The sequence below is a fragment of the Lytechinus pictus genome, chromosome 3, assembly GCF_037042905.1.
Source record: "Lytechinus pictus isolate F3 Inbred chromosome 3, Lp3.0, whole genome shotgun sequence".
NCBI classification, from domain to species: Eukaryota; Metazoa; Echinodermata; class Echinoidea; order Temnopleuroida; family Toxopneustidae; genus Lytechinus; species Lytechinus pictus.
In genome coordinates this window covers 29,339,885-29,357,473 of record NC_087247.1, presented here as the reverse complement: position 1 = coordinate 29,357,473, position 17,589 = coordinate 29,339,885, and the positions used below count along the sequence as shown (strand labels likewise).

General features: G+C 35.5%; 1 protein-coding gene across 2 annotated transcripts in view; it reads left to right on the top strand.

Annotated features, from left to right (window-relative positions):
* LOC129257484 (cAMP-dependent protein kinase type II regulatory subunit) overlaps positions 1-17,589 on the top strand; it is a 60,270-nt gene that overhangs the window by 21,798 nt on the left and 20,883 nt on the right. For both annotated transcript variants that reach the window (XM_064096770.1, XM_054895815.2), the window contains exons 6-8: positions 4,271-4,335; positions 5,847-5,988; positions 15,083-15,184. In XM_064096770.1, coding sequence (XP_063952840.1) covers positions 4,271-4,335; positions 5,847-5,988; positions 15,083-15,184 — 309 coding nt within the window. The remainder of the gene's footprint in view (positions 1-4,270; positions 4,336-5,846; positions 5,989-15,082; positions 15,185-17,589) is intronic.

The window sequence follows — 17,589 nt, the reverse complement described above, 5'->3', positions numbered from 1 at the left end:
AATTTATTGCTAATCAAATAAAATAAATCTCCTCGTCATTATAATGTAAATATTTTCAGTCTCCAAGTTTTTTTTTTCTTCAAATGCTGGTTGGAAGCATGTATTGTTCTGTATTTGGATGAAATTTAATACCAGACATTTGGAAGGCCATGCGAGTCTGCATTCATGTTGTTTAGACCTGGGGATCCATTTCACACAAAGTTACAACTACACATAAGGAACTTAGTTCTGAACTCAAATGAACAATAGCTTTTACTGAATACATTTCTTTGGATGATATGAAGTCATCTAATCAACTTGAAATAATGTTCTGACAAATGCATTAAAACACAACACACTGTTAAGAAATAAAGTTTTCTCTCTTAGTCCTGTTTCTTCATATCGATTATTCCATTCTTGATACAAAATAGGATTAGACCATGTGGAATGAGACCAAATGGGCAGTACACTAAGGCCCGTATTCTGAAGTCAGGTTAAACTTAGACCATGGTCTAACTCTGTGCTAAAATTATGGGAAGTCAAAAGTGTCACAATGTTTATTATTGAAATTGTATGTTTCTTACGTTTACTGTGCTCTTTCCTGATTCATCGATGGTGAAGACAATCATCTATTTATACTTCCAGTCAATTATGAATGATTTGAGAGCCAAATGAGCTGAAATATGATATCTCTACCATTAGTGATTTATGTAACAATTGGCTCTCCATACTTAAACCGCAACTTTAAACCTGAGTTTAACTTAAACCTGACTTCAGAATACCGGCCTAAGTGGCTGTAGACCAACTGGCAATTCACCTTTAATGTGTGACTAAAGGGATGCATTAAATCAAGATAGAGCATGTATGCCCTTGGATGACACATGATAACATGTAGATGATGCTCTCCCAGGTGTGTGTACATTGTAGGTCAAAGTGGTTTGAAAGATGATGTCATCTCTGTTATACAGATCATCATCATCATCAGGATCATACTGCAATTGAGCCTACATGTACATACTTATAACCTGCAGGTCATAATGTACACAGCTCTATTAACTTGTTCATAATTGAGGTTGATGCCTTTTATTAATTTTGAGAGAAACCGCCCTGATGTCACGATTCTCTCCGAATAGTTGCAAACTTCAAACATTTACTTCGAGATAAATGATAACTTAACATTCGTTTATGCATGACTGATGTGTTATACATGTACACCCTCAGTTGAATGCAAATTCCATTGAAACGTAGCCTACTGATCGCTAGAAAAGAGGCTGAAATCTAGTTCTATTGAGACGGCATCATATAAATAAATAATGTTTATTATCTGTACAAGAATTGTGAAAAAATATCTAACTTGTATCAATTGTCTATTGGTTTTTACATGTAGATGGGAAAGCCTGTACATATTAAAGGTCAAGTCCACCTCAGAAAAATTTTGATTTGAATCGACAAAGAAAAATCAATTAAGCATAATTAATGCTGAAAATTTTATCAAAATCGGATATAAAATAAGGAAAGTTATGACATTATAAAGTTTCGCTTATTTTTTACAAAATAGTTATGCACAATTTAGTCAGATGTAAATGAGAGAATTGATGATATCCCTCACTTACTATTTCTTTTGTTTTTTATTGTTTGAATTATACAATATTTCAATTTTTATAGATTTGACATTAAGGACCAACATGACTGAACCATATACCGTGATGTTAAACAATGGTAATTGGTAATAAAACTTTGTTTCACATTACACCTGGAGAAAAATAAAATGTCATATTTCATATAATAAAATACAAAAGAAAAAGTGAGTGAGTGATGTCATTGGTTCCCTCATTTGCATACCGACCGGGATGTGCAAATAACTACATGTATTATGTGGAATTAAGCGAAACTTAAAAATGTCATAACTTTTTTAATTTACCTCAAATTTTTGATGAAATTTTCAGTGTAATGCTTGTTGGATTTTTATCTTTTTATTCAAATCGGCTTTTTGTTGGGGTAGACTTGTCCTTTAATATTGTAATTAATGCACAGATAGCATAGTGAGTATTGTCCATGTAGATGCTGGGTCTGGGTATTATGCGCATTGTAGGGGTACAAATAAAGTGTACAATTAAGAAACATATTTGTAGGCTGTTATGTTCTGAATGGAGCACAACATCTACCGGTACTTGGAATGTACAAGAAACTAGTGAGAAGAGTTTCTGCAAAGACAATGTACAAGAATCAATCCTGACATACTTTTTGAGACAAGTGCAGCTCATCCCTCGATCACAAATTTGTGATGTCCGTCATTAAAATGGAAATGAAATACAAATGTTTCACATCAAGCTCTAAATTCATATAAATGATTATTATATGCAAATTATTGTTAAAATATTACGATTAAATGATGTTGTATGGTCATAAGAAATATTGTTGATGAAAGCAAGGTTTATTTTACTTTGATCACGTCATAATTTTCCTTTTTAGATCAATCTCGATCTGGTTTGATTAAAGCACAGGGCGCATGCGCAATCAATGACGATAAATTCCACTCATGAATTCATCGTGCATAAATTATCTCAGTTCGAACAGACGAGTGAGACTCGAACTAGGATCAAAATAAACTTCAAATTAATGGCGAATAGGCATCTTAATTACACATTAGTTTTCATTTATGGGGAATATTTCAAGTAAGTAGTAGTTATTAAGTTAGACATTTACATAATATTGACTGGCCTTGAGGGGAACATCAAATATGTCGCCCGCAACAGAATCATATTGGCCGGAGTCTTTAGACGAGGCAAAATGGTTCTTTTAAGGGCAACATATTTGATGTTTCCCGAAAGAAGAGCCAGTCAATATTATTATTATTACCTAAGGCTGTACAATGTATAATTCAAGCTATTATTCAGAACAAGTTATAAGCCTGTTGGCTTATCACTGCTTCTGATTTCAGGTTATTCACGAACTTGGCAAAGTAACCATTAGTAAGCCATTGTGACGTAAATTGTCACCTTGCAGTCGCGCATCATGCATGGCGCGCACATACACTCAACGCGTAGAAATCTACAATGCATTGGTTCATAAACTGGTTCCAGCCAGATTTTTCAAATACTGAAATTAGCGATCAAAATCGGCTCCTACTGCGCAAGCGTATTAGCAGAAATATGGCCAATATTGCCCTCTGTTTTGTACAGTATTCCTATGGGCAAAGCCCGGGGAGGGCAACATGGCAAATGTTTACCTCGTTGGTCTCGGATTGAAAGTAGCGTGCGAAATATGACTTTTATATATCTGCTAAAATGCCTCGTATAGGTAATAATACTGTTTATTTTGATGATTGTGTGTACCAAACGAAACAGCCGCATTTCTTTCCATCGATCCCACTCATTTTTTTTTTGATGCACTGATTTTGCAAAATCTGCACCGGCGCTCGATGACATCGATCAAACACCGATGCTTACTTTGTAGTTTTCATTATTTTATCACCATTCCATTCATTCTCAAAAAGCTTATCGCTGAAACATAGTAAGGTCTCTTGTAAATAATATACACATATGTACATGTATAGTACATTTTAACCCATACAAAATACAAATGGAGTTAATGCTGTATCTACCAGCATGTTCTGTGTAATGACCTATCCTGTCCGTCTATCTATATTTATCTTGATCTCTACATGTACGTGTACAGTATTTGTTTCTAGGTACATGTATGTTCATTTATCTATCTGTCCGTCCATTCATCTATTCATATAAATACTGCACATGTGCCTACATGTACACTGTACATGTACGTCCAGGGCTCCGTAACACAAAGGTCAGCGATTAATCGCTAATTTGAAAGAACAAAGTTTCTGATTGGTTGCTAGTCAGTCTACTGAGCAAAATGCGCATGCAACGATGATCATTTCATTTAGCGATCAATCGCTAACCTTTGTGTTACGGAGCCCAGTTTTATCTATTTCTCATATTTTCCCCCTTATTTTTTATGGGAATTCCACTTCGATTTTTCTGTGAATCACGATCATCTCCTTTATTTTGATGTCTTTACAAAAACACCTTTTCTCTATGTGTGATTGTATGAAAATCAACTGTACACTTTTTTTGTAATAAATGGTCAGTGGTATGGACATGGCATGTAAACATTTTTTAATGCCATGGGTGTCCATGTAATTTTGTGTATTATAAAGTAGGAAGGTAATTGGGAGTGCAGGTAGAATTAAGCACATATTTGAAAAGTTTTGCCCTGAAGTTCGCTAAACAGCGCTTCTTTTATATTCCATTTTTTTAATCTCTTCTACCAGACGACGCCAGGCGATCATGTCATCGACCAGGGAGATGATGGTGACAACTTCTACGTCATAGATAGGTGAGCATATACGAGCACGGCTTGTCCGCTTCAAGCCCCTCGCTAATCCTGCGTTACCTCGTCAGTATCCCCTCGCACCCTCCAACAATATAAGAATATATTGGAAAGGCTGAAGGGGATGAAATATATCTTCCTAACACTTGTATGTATTTCTGTTCAGTGTAAGATGCAATGCTTGTATGAAAGTAGCACCCTGAGGCTGGCATCGGAGAGGATTGTACTGAAGTGGAGTGAAGTTCTTTATCAAGATGTCAGCTTGCTGTAACTAGTATATGAGTTGTTTTTAATTAAATTTCAACTACTGTATATCAAACCTAATGATTGTTAGCAAAGACAGAATAAGTATAAAACAGTATTAAATTCAAAATCAATATTTAATCAAAACCCCTAAAAAACAACAAAAACATTCTTGAAAAACAATATCAAAATCTTCCATAAAGATTTGATTGAGATGTTGACAGTTTGCTGTTAGTATTCTTTTTAATAACTACAGTATGGTACAAACTTAAGTTTTTCATCAGTAATGTATAATTTGCATAAATCTTATAGAGCTGCCATTTATTTTGACATTGAAGGGTAATTTGAAGCCACAGGTCTGACTAAGAATCATTCCTTCTTAAAGTATGCAGCCAGTAAAGATGAAAGGAATAGTCTGGCATATGGGTTGCATACTTGCATAGATATCTTCTCCACTGAATGCCCATAGGAAGGCTTTTATTGCCATGGCGATTCACTCTCCAGCCTGTATCATGTAACCCGAGCCCTGGCCAGCTCCCATATATCGATTCTTCATGGTCTCTGTGACTTTTCTGCGGCATTCTCACATTAACCAAGCTGAGGTGCACCTTGATGGTGAAGACTGACTCGAGGTGTTTTGTTTCATCTCGTGGGGATTTCTTTTAAAGTGTTGTCCTCACTATGTACCTGTCGTAGGTTGCAAGGATGTTCTGTTGCATGCTTGTCATGTGAGTCATGATGAATGTGGTGTGAAATAGTCTTTGATTTACCCTCCTCCCCCCTAAAAAAAAAATGGCCAGAACTTATATATTTTACATCCAATTTTGATTAAATTTTAAATTTTCATGCTTTTATTTTCTTATTTTTATTCAAATCAATTTTTTCTTGTCCTTTAATGATAATTTTGATATTCTGTTCTTTATTCTAGTGTCATTTTAGTAAATAATACACATCTTCATGTTCTTGACTGCTCGTTCAAGAATTGACTTTAATTCATGAAATAGGTGATTTGTAACACTTATACAGAGATAATTGATAACTTTTCATTTTTGTTGCAATATTTTTTTCCAAGAAAAGTACTGTGCACAGGTTTCATAAGAAACTACTTTGCCCCCCCCCCCCTCCAGAATGGTATTAATAACTCTGTCTAAAATTATGTATTGTAGAAAAGTTCAAAATGGTTTGCACCGCAATATACTGTTTTTCATCCATAAAAGTCCTGCATCACTTGTCTCAAATATTTACCTTTTTTTTTCTTTCTCGCTTTATTACAGAGGAGAATATGATATCTTTGTCAATGATAACAAGGTTGGAGCTTACAAAGACAGTGGAAGTTTTGGTGAACTAGCACTCATGTACAACACACCAAGGGCAGCAACAATTGTAGCTACTACAGAAGGCATTCTATGGGCATTGGTAAGTAGCTATAATGCAAGCTGTCCCGTAATCCCATATTACATACATACGTTTACACAGTCTGACAAGTTGATGCCTTTTGTAGCGCTGCAATCCTATATAATCGGGTTGAGTTAACTCTCGTCAGTAAAGCAATTTCGATTCACAACCTTACTGCTGACGCCAGATTCTAGCAGTAATATATTTGAAATTAGACCTATGCTAAAACTGGACTTTGCGATAGAAGTGAAAAAAAGCACTGGAGCCTTGGACCTTTTATTAGCATAAATCTGCAAAATAACCAAATTAACATTGGTCTGATGCTATAGGTAAATTTGATTGAAGAGGAAAAATAGCCCCTGTGCAGGTAATATTATTTTTTTCCCTGGTACCCAGTTAGGAACATCCTGTATCAAATGAGGAGACGCTGTGTTGCTGAAGCTAAAATACTCAAAGCTTAGTTCGATGGTGAAGTATGGTGGTTGTTTTGTTATGTTTTGTTAACATTTCCTAAGTGCAAGTTGAAGCTGTAATCTGACATTGAATTTCAAGATAATGATAAAAATGTGACTGTACATGTAATTTGAAGAAAGGATATAACATTCAACTTACCCCATAGCCAATAATAAAAAAGAAAAAACAAGAAAAACAGTGCAAGTATTTGTGACTGAAAAGTACATTGCATGATGGTATTATCTGTGATAGAAAGATAATGTGAGGAAATTAGATTGCCCGACCGGGATTTGAACCCTGGACCCTGGCTTGCATGACTAGTGCGCTGCCAACTTTGCTATCCAGGTCACGTTGATGCCATGTAACATACATGCAATCACATTATCACATTGCTTACCTTCGAAGCAGAGGGTACCTCCATATGCCAAAGACTTACCATTATCTCTCGTCATATGTACTAGTATATCTCTAGTTGGATTCTTGGATGATGATCTTTGGTTGTGAATGCAGCCTCTGAGATAAGAGTATTGTTTTATATGTTTTGGGTCTTGGTCAGAATAAAGCAGACCCTGAAGCCCACTTCATAGCGGATCAGATAAAGTGAGCTTTAATCTGCATCATGTTTTCATCAGAATAAAGTCATGCTTCACTTCAGTTCTCGCTTCAATTTTTATTTGGTCTACTTAGTAAAAGGATCACAGCAGTTTGATTAGATTTTAAATCTGACAGAACTTAATTAAGTTTTGAAGTTACAATTAGTCAAACACAAATTTGCAATTGAGGCATGACATATCAGTTAATCTTCCATTTTGTACTATAAAAATGTCCTGCAATATATGGTTTTCTCCATTTTTGCCAAGCAGAGTTTTAGCTGAAATACAGGAATTGCATTGAAACATAATTTGCATTTTAAGGCCAGGGATGTGAGGGAGGGCGAGTCAAATTTCTGATTTTCTTTTCAATTTTTAGGGTACTTATTATATGTACTTTGTAAGCTTACATACATGTATTAAAGAGAATTGGCCTTTTCAAGGTTCTTACTTTGAATACAATTTGTTCAAAATGTCATTGACTGGTTGCCCTCATTCTTTCGCCTTCATTCAAACAGACTTATTTTCTGCATAATAAAATAATTGAAGAACATAATAATCACACATAGAGCATATTTCGGAATTATACTACCAGCAGAATACTTTTATTACACCAATTGTTACCCACCCATGCACATGAATGGATTCAAAAATATTCAAGCAATGTTGCATAGAAAATAGAAATATATATCTCCCTTTTGTTCACAGTGTGACATGTTTGTCAAATTGAAGCATGCATTATGCACTTGCATATTGCGTGTGCAGAGACCATACACAACATGTACATGAGAGTCAAATTGCCATTAATTAACTCCTGGATTGACTGTCTGAGCAAGATCAATAATGCTTTTATTGGCTAATTATTTATTGTCATTTCTGGTCATTAGGCTTGAATGGTGGAAGGTGGAGATAATTGCTTTTTACTCTCTCCTGAATGAGAAGAAACTGATTTCGAATTTTCTGTGTGGTACAAGGTGGTGACATAGCATCTTTAGATTTAATGGTGAACATTCCCTTTTAAATAGTAAAGTCTTCTTTAAAAACAATTCTCTTTGTGGTAATGATCTTCATATTTAATTTTCCCTCTTCAAGGAAACTAAGTGCCATTTCACAATTTAATTACACAATTTACACATACCGTATTTTTCGGTATATAAACCGCGGCCGCGTATTAACCGCACCCCCAAAATTGGGAGCCTTAAAAAAAATGTTGGCATTTGGGGTATTATCACTACCAAACAAAATTAAAAGACCAAAACATATATTACTAATTTTTGTATCTAAAAAAATGGTTACTTTATTCTTTAACTTTATCTTTCAAATATAAACTATTTCTTTGTAGAATAAAAAAAAAAAAGACCATGAAATGGTCTTTTTTTTGAAAGATAAAGTATTGTATATCAAACGTATAGTCTAAAGACGGAAAAAGAAAAAAAAATGTTGAGAGAAACTGAGGTAAAAAAAACGAAGAATAGAGGACATTATTTATTGCCTGTTTTCTAACCGATTACGATTAAGATCAATTAAGATTAGATGCCTATTGTAAAGCATTTTCCAAGCATTTTTTAGGTGTAAAAAATAAGTTTTCATTACAAAACAGCCAGGGTTTTTTTAAGGAAAAGGAGACCATAAAATTACATTTTTGAATATCAAAATTATGGTATGAAAAGGGATTTTTTTTTTAATATTGAGAGAAAACAGAGAGAAATAAAGAATTAAGGACATTATTTATTGCCTTTTTTATAACCGATTACGATTACGATCGATTACGATTACATGCCTATTGAAGCGCATTTTCCATGCAATTTTAGCTGAAAAAAAAAGTTTTCATCACAAAATGATCAGGTTATTTTTAGGAAAACATTATTAAATTGATAGTAATTAAATAAATAATATAAAACAACCTTTACAAAGAAGATTTTAAAAGAAAACTTTGCAAAATATACTCTCTATTTTCAGTAACCAACAAATAATTATACATTAAATATTCTAAATAATTCTCGGTCATTTGATAATCTAAAATACTCAAGAAACACAGTCAGTTTTCTGATGAAATTTGTTGTTTCTTTGTATAAATCGCACCCAATTTTTTTAAGATTACAAAGCGGGAAAAAAGGTGCGGTTAATACACCGGAAAATACGGTACATATACATAACTTGTGTATACTTGCAAATATATTGCTGAACTTGCTGATCAAATTCAGTGCTAGCTTGTGCCATCTTTTTATAGGAGTGCTTGTGAATGTTTTCTCTTTTTTTTTTGGGGGGGGGATGGGGAGGGGGATTAATCATTCTGAATCAAAGTGTACAGTCTCATGTACATTGTTGGATGCTACACTGGAGGAAGAGCATCATGATGTTTAAACTCTACCTTTAAAGCATACATACGTGCTGTCTTGGACCATGCATTGAGTACAGTACTTTAAATAGAGATGGCACTTTGTCTTCTCTTCTGAATGTAATTACTGTATGCTTATCTGTGCAGAGATACCCCATGTGTACACATGCATGTGGATGCAGCTGGCTCTAAGGTTGCCGGATTCATTGGATTCCTAATTGGAGGATAAAAGATACTTGCTCTTCATCAACTTCGGGCGTGTTCTTGCTCAACCATTTTTGGAGCCGGAATAGACGTTTTGAAATGTGTCCAAAATGTGTTTGTGTTGTTTCCAATTTTCATTTTAGTAAATGTAGATCTTGAATGCTTGCTAGTCATAAACTTGAGTGATCAGTTGAAATTGACGTTTTGAGGAAGTTAAATGCAAGAATGCTTTAAAAACACAATGTTCCTTTATAGCAGTTGCAGAATGCTGGTCATGAGTGTGCCATGGGTCTTTCTCAACACCAGGGTGGTGTTTCACAGTGTTAATTTAAATTATGACTTTGTATGCTGTGTAAAAGGTATCACCGCAATTTGTCAAGTCATGCTGAGAAGACATGCGTTACAATAAGAATGCGTGTTACATATACATATCATGTGCGTCAGTACTGAGCATAACTTAAAGAAAGTCATACTTAACTTTGTGAAACACCCCCCCCCCCCTGGGCCAGTCCAGATTGGCCATTAATTAGGGGAAAGCTATCTTTCCCAAAGCGAATGAGGGAATCACTCCAAAATACCCAGTACCAATCCTCTCAGCACACTCCGAATGTCATTTCCCCTCTACAGCCAATATGGACTACACCTGAGCATAAACTGTACTCCCCTAATTGTTGTTTTCAATCTGTGTATCAAATGCTAAATTTTACCTTTGAAAATGAGCATGACCACACCTATAGATATAACGTATGATGAAGATGACGATGATGAGTCTACTACTGTAGGGTGTAATTGACTAGACGAGAAGTGAAGGTAGTCGGTTCAGCAAGACTCTTACCACTGACAGCTCTCTTAATTGGCATGTGACATTTTACAGCGTACACACGTGATGATGTATCGGTCCTATTGGCCTCGTGGGTACGTACCAGTTGACAATCACAGACTCCAGAGTATAGCAGCATAGTGTTGAAGAAACTTTACCATTGCTAGTTTAAAACATTTTAGATGAAAAGGATGTGCGGTATGCAAGCACATGTCAATGGGTGATTTCAAGTACGGTGTTGAAATCTGGTGTTGGTGTTGTGACAACATTATATAAGTGAAGCTAGAATTTGCATATTCGCATACTCACTAATATTCATAAGTCATATGACTAGAGGTGTATAAAGATTGTTCACACTTATGCACTTAAACCAACTTAAAAAAAAATTAATCTTAACAAAACACAACTTCCAAAGATTGCTTTTACAGATAAAATTGACATGATGAATTTTCAGATCTAAAGGTACAAAAAAAGTGACAATTAAGCCACTTTTTCACACTTTTTAACTGTTCTTTACAAGGACATATTTATGTACAAAAGACGCGTCAGCATGGGGGTTTTGAGGGGCATATTTTTGCACATGTTTTGCACTATTTTGCTTCTCTGAAATGCTGTGGAAGTTTTTGGTACATCTTCCGATCGCAAATTCAACAACCTGCGAAAATGTCGGGACCCCTGCGATTCGCAAAAAAATTATGTACGCAAAAATAACAGCTTATAAATACAGTACTACGGATGGAAAATAGGACCTTGCGATTTGAGACCAAATATCAAATCTAAACTACTGTTCTTGTAGTAGAGACACTAGGTAATTTCAAACTGACTCGACCACCAAATACCCTTAAATTTACCCTGACTTCTTCAGGCCTCAAAATACCCAATAATTAACTTGTACATTAATACATGTACCTACCCGAACCAGATCCTTCAGGGCCACGTTCTTGAAGTTATGAGCATGAGCAATATGAGTATCTGAGTAGCAGATGCGGGGCGCGATTCAAAATTGCTAGCTTACACAAAACACCCCATGCGCCCTACGTCACCTGTACCCAGCAGGTATTTTCTTTCATGATATCACAAGTAATTTTGCTTCAAACAGCAATAATACCTATTATTTTTTGATCGGGTTTAGATTTAGAGTAAATTTCCGGATCTGTTTTTTTAGTCAGTCTGAAAGGACCTATTGATGGAAGGTTATTTCATATTAAAGATTAACACATGATATACATGGTAATTGCTTTCCTCCAATGCCAGATGTGCCTTTTGAGAAGAAATGATGATTTGACTTCATTATTTAATTGTCTGATTTCGTTGGAAGTACTGAGAGTTATGTGTTGTACCCTACACAGAAAACCTGAGACATACATGTAATCTTATAATGATGGTTTGATTCATTATAATTTCAAAGCAAGAAGCGTTGGGTTGCAGTTCTTTCTCACTTAAAAATAGAAGAGCAGAAACCATTGAACATCAGAATAACTTGTTTTCGTGGTCTGTGCTGTATATCAAATGTTGCATTTCGATGCAACCATACTACCTGTATAATGTATGTATTCAATGTGGATTAGATTTCAGAGTCTTGATAATTCAATGAAAACCGAAGGGGGTAGAGAATTATTGCAAACATATTGGTCATTACAAGATGGGAGAGGGGCAGCCCTCAGAGGTCAATCACATTGGATTTTCTCTCTATAGCTATATCTGACTGTTCTAGGCTCCCATACCATCCAAAAAATGGAAAATATATTGATAATTTTGGTATATACCGATGGCCATTTGACTGGGTAATATTTATGTAATGCTAACTATCTAGAAATAATATATCCCGCGGCACACTACTATTATTACTCCAGCTTAAGCTCGAGCTGCCTTCTAGTGCTCAGTGCATTCAAGGAATGAAGGAATTGTTATCATTCAGGGTAACCCATTCACCTATATTCCTGCTGAAGGAAAACAATGGCTGGGATTCAAATTTTAAGACTAGATTCATAACCACTAGACCATGGCTCCCCCAATCACCCGGTATTCATAAATGAAAAATTAGTTATTAGTAGTTACATTTGTAACTTGGTAAAAAATACTAATGGGCCCAACTTGAGAAAATATATCAATTTCTACAAGTACATGTATCTTTATTTACCATTAATAATTTTTTGCTGTTGGTAGAGTTCATGCAGATGTATTTTAGATCTCGGATAGCAGGACATGATGATAAGAGAAAAGATACTTAGGCTTGCCTAATCAAAAGCAAGGAGCCCTGTACTTCTTGCAAGACACAATTACTTGAGTCAAATTGATGGAGAGAAAGATGCTGTCTTTAATGCCTCGAGGGATTGTAAGGTATATGTCCCGCCTAATGTTTTGGGTACACTCTGCGATGAATTTTATATACATTGCTCAGTACGTGCACAGGTGTTTATGAAGAAATGGTGGTGCAATGTCGGTGTACTTAAAATGGGTACACTGGATAGATGGATAGTATTTCATTCAATTTTAAAACGGATGCCAGCAACTAGTCATTTGGCGTGGGCAGTTGCTTTGCTTTGATCATGCCATAAAAAATTTAACCTTACATTTTTATGGGCTCTGTCTGTGTAATTTTCAATGCCCTGTTTTTCAGCCTGACAAGTGACTTTTAAATGAATTAGAGCACTTGCTCTAGGCATTCACACATTAGGTAGTTAATATCTACATGTATGTCAATGTACATGTAGCGTTTACGTGAAAATGTCATGATAGATCTTCATCTTTCCCGTAGTAGCACATTATTTAAAATAGCTTTTAAATGGAGCAGGGAAATACCACCTCATCCTCAAAAAGAAAAGGAGGAAAAATACAGAAACAAGAATTAAAGAATGACAGCCAAAATAAAGACGTGAAATAAGAAGTGATGTTAATGTAGGAGATGTATTCAGACCCAAATCACTCTCCCACCTTATTTTCAAGAGCCCTAAACAAGATTGACCTGATTCTATGCAGTCGGCCCGCATCGGTAAATGTCAGGTAATATGTCGCTGAACACAGCTCTTAACATCCATTGCAATCAACATGGTGAATTGTTGAAATGAGCAATTGATGAAACAGACAACTCTTTCAAGTTGCCCTGAAGTAGTAATCGGCCCCCAAACCTCTTGCATAATTGTGATTTATGGCATGTTGATTTCTTGTCTTGCCATCCCTCTGGAAGTAATCAAATGTATTACGGTGGGCTGGGCCTTGGCTGTTGGTATTGACATACAGTCTTGCACTTGACTGCACTTTTCCCTTCAGAATCAATGCCTTGATGGGTCCATGCCTGATAGGAAAAGTAGCAAACAGATTGGCGTGTTTACAGATGGACGTTAAATGAAGTGAAAACGTAGCGCGTCCCTGCAGCAACCTCAAGTTGTTATTGGACACAGCAAGTCGTTTGGCATCCTTGTTGATCACACTGAAAACATTGAAGAGTCCTGAGGATGATTCTTTCATGCACCTGCATGGGGAAATAACAAAGAAAGTCACCTGCCTTGGGTATAACATTCAGGAGACATTTGAGATACAGGACATCTTTCTTGATGCCCCAATCAACTTTATATAAAAAATTTGAAAATGAGTTTTATTTTGATTTTCATCTCCATGTTTGCGCCCATAATGAACTGAGAGAGACAATGCATGATGATGCCTTAATGTGAGATCACCATGCAAGGGCGTTCCATGTGATATGGCATCCTCTAGGGCAGTTTCTGAATGTGACACCACTTGGAGGCTAAAGTGGCAATCACACATTGTCAGTTTAGATGTCGTGTCATGGTGGTTTGCCCCCCAAATTTGGATGCAGTCAAAGCTCTTAGAGTTTTTCCAGTTTGTTTTCAATGAACAACAAGATTGTTGGGTAAGCACAATTCAAGAATTAGAAGCGAATTGGCCAAATTCGATAATAAAAGGTCTCTGATGCATCCTTCTTCAGGGGCAAACCTCTGCGAATCACCTTTTAACTGGTGATGTGTGATCGCCCCTTTACAAGGAGCTCAAAAGTGAGATGTAAAAAATTTTATATATTTTTTGCCACCTACCTGTAGCTCAGCAAGACAAAAAAGCTACAACTTCAGATGTTGTGAATTCCTCCTTGTAGATGATCAACAAATACATGATATCCCTATAAACAGTTTATATGTATATGTGTCGAAGACCAATTAGAGTTCCATTGTCGTGAGAGATTTCCTGGTACATGTAGGCGGTGACTGCTGATTGGGGGCATTCAAAGCTGATGCTAGGTAGATTAATTTGAAATTGACCAGTAAAAGAAAATCAGAATAGCATGTAAAGTGTTCAATATTAAACTTTCCTGAACCAATATCATGCAAAAACTTTTTGTGTCATAATTGGTTATTAGCTGTAAGAAGGAGGTGTGATAGCTCATTTGGGAGAGCAGTGGTTTCACATTCAAGTGACTCTCATTCGGTTCAAAATTTGTGCACTTGTGCTCTTTTGTAGGGCATTTATCTTCGGTACCAAGTCCCTTGGAGAAGACCTTTAACCATTGGTCCTCTGGTTACTTACAAACATTCATGCTTTCTTTAGCAATCGGGTATAAAATCATCACCATCAACATTGATGCAGTCGTCTTTATATCTAAAACTTAAATTGAATTTGCCCTTTGCTTACCATGTGTATTAAAATAAGGAATCATTTTAAAAGTAAATGTATATATTTTTTGTTTTGTCTCTGCAGGACCGTGTTTCTTTCAGAAGAATAGTACTAAAGAATGCAGCCAAGAAGAGGCGAATGTATGAAGTGCTACTTGAGAAGGTCTCAATATTCAAATCTCTAGAGGTAAGGAAGGCCAATGTGTAGATTTGTATTTGATTCGTATAGATTAAATGATTGTTAAAAATTAATGATTCATTGGTAGTTCCAATGAACTGAGATGAATTGAATTGTGAATAATTTAATCAAACTGATATACTTCTATGTTATTGAAGACTAGAACAATATATGTCTTTGTGCATATTGTTATTCATTTATCCATTTATTTTATGATTGTGATAGCTCTGTAAATCCAGAATTAATGTGAGAATTTATGAACGTATTTGAATGAAATGAATTAAAGTATCAATTGAATATATTTATCCAATTTATCTGTTTATCGATAAGATATACAAGATAAGACAGGGAAAAAAGACAAGATAGAACAGAAGCAATTAGGGTTAATCTCGATATTAACTCTGGAATCTGTATTGAAGATCTATGAGCATCATTATCATCTGATACAATTTTTTTTCCTTTTTGTTTTGTTTTTGTTTTCTTTAAATGGATGTTTTGCAGATACATGTAGTCAGCTAATCCCTTTCCCCTTTGTGTGGCAATGTTTACCTTCCAATCATAATTCCCCCAAGTCTAAAATACATCGGTGAATATCATTAAGACTTTTATTTATTCATAATTTGCTAGATTTAAAAATGAAATAAATAGCAAAATGCTTTTCAATAGAAAATGTACATGTGTTTTCATCACATTAAATTTTGGCCAGCATGGGTTGGATTCCAAAGGCAATATGTGTACCCGAACTCTTCATTTTGAAACATGGTATTTGGTTCCATTTTTGCTGGGTAATGTTATTCCGTGCGTAGTCGGGTTTAATAAACTACAATTGAAATAGAGGTATGTGTGACAGTGTATGTACAAAAAGGAATAATTGCAAGAGCAAAGTAACTATTGTGATCACTGGACTTTGTACAGCGAAATATTTCGTGCGAAGGAGAGGATGTGAATGCTCAGTACATGTGTACGCACCTGGATTGACAAGTACTTTGGCATAACCTACCTGTGTAGGGTCCTTGTATGATCAGTGACCTCATTGCCTAAAGGATGCAATTGATTCTAGTGTGTCTCAAGTTTCGAAAGCCACCAAAGTCATTTTATTTCTTTTCTCATTTGGCTGGAATACACATGAAAGCAGTATGAGAGAAAATTGTATGCATTCTTATTGGGCATAGTACACAATCTTCCTACTAATGAAGACAAATTGAAAAAAATATTTTCATTTCTATTATGTTCAGGTAAATTATCTTTTTTCTTTCTGTGGATTCATGTAATCCTACAGTCATGTAGACAATATCTCCTTGCAGCAATTCCAGGCAAAAACAAATAGTTATTTATTATCGGGGGCTGCCTTTCACAACCTTCTGCCTAAATCTGCAACAATTAATAAGCTTTCACATCACAATGAAGGGGGTTTTCTTGGGTTCTTTTTATTATTTTTCAGGGGTCTTTTGAGAATTTCTGCAGCAAAATCGCCCGTACCCCCTTGTATTTTTCACTCTCTCTGATATCATTTTCACAGTATTTCTTCTCAATCTGCCCATTTTATTTAACATTTGCTCCTTTTAGTTTCCCTTTAGCAACACCCTTCATTTTTCCTCACTCTTCTCTCTCTATCCCTTTGCCATGTCTGAACCCTTCTACGATAGTACTTCTATACGTGTATGCTCTGGTTCAGCCTTTCCACTACCATCCATTTTCACTTTCAAAACTCTAAGGGCCAAATTTAAGTAATTTTCAAATTTCTCATTACGAAGTAGATTGTGTTTAATGCCTAGGGTCATGCATGTACATGCATTAGTGACGTCAACAAGCTTAATTCATCACCCCAGGTAATCCACCGAACGACTTGTATTCCTCTGTGAATTTATACGACAGATAAGAAAGAAAAAGATGTTGACAACCTCTTAATGAATGTGCTTGTCATACATGTAGATATTAAGGAAAAAATTACACGGGGGTTCGGGGCGAATTTGCCCCCGAAATGCCCTACAGAGCCCTGGAAAACTAAAAAAGAGCTGAAATTCACATAGGCCCGTATTCTGAAGTCAGGTTTAAGTTAAACTCAGGTTTACAGTTGTGGTTTAAGTATGGACAGCCAAAAGTATCATTTTTTTTTATTAAGTTGTACGTTTCTTATGTTTACTGTGCTCTTTCTTGATTCATCGATGGTGAAGACAATAATCTATATATACTTCCTAGACAATTATGAATGATTTGAGAGCCAAATGAGCTGAAATATGACATCCCTACTGTTAGTGATTTATGTAACAATTGGCTGTCCATACTTAAACCACAACTTTAAACCTGAGTTTAAGTTAAACCCGACTTCAGAATGGGGGCCATATGGTCCGATGTAAACTTAAATACAATGTGGCAAATTTGGTCTGGTGAGCTCAAAAGTAGCCCTGGAAATT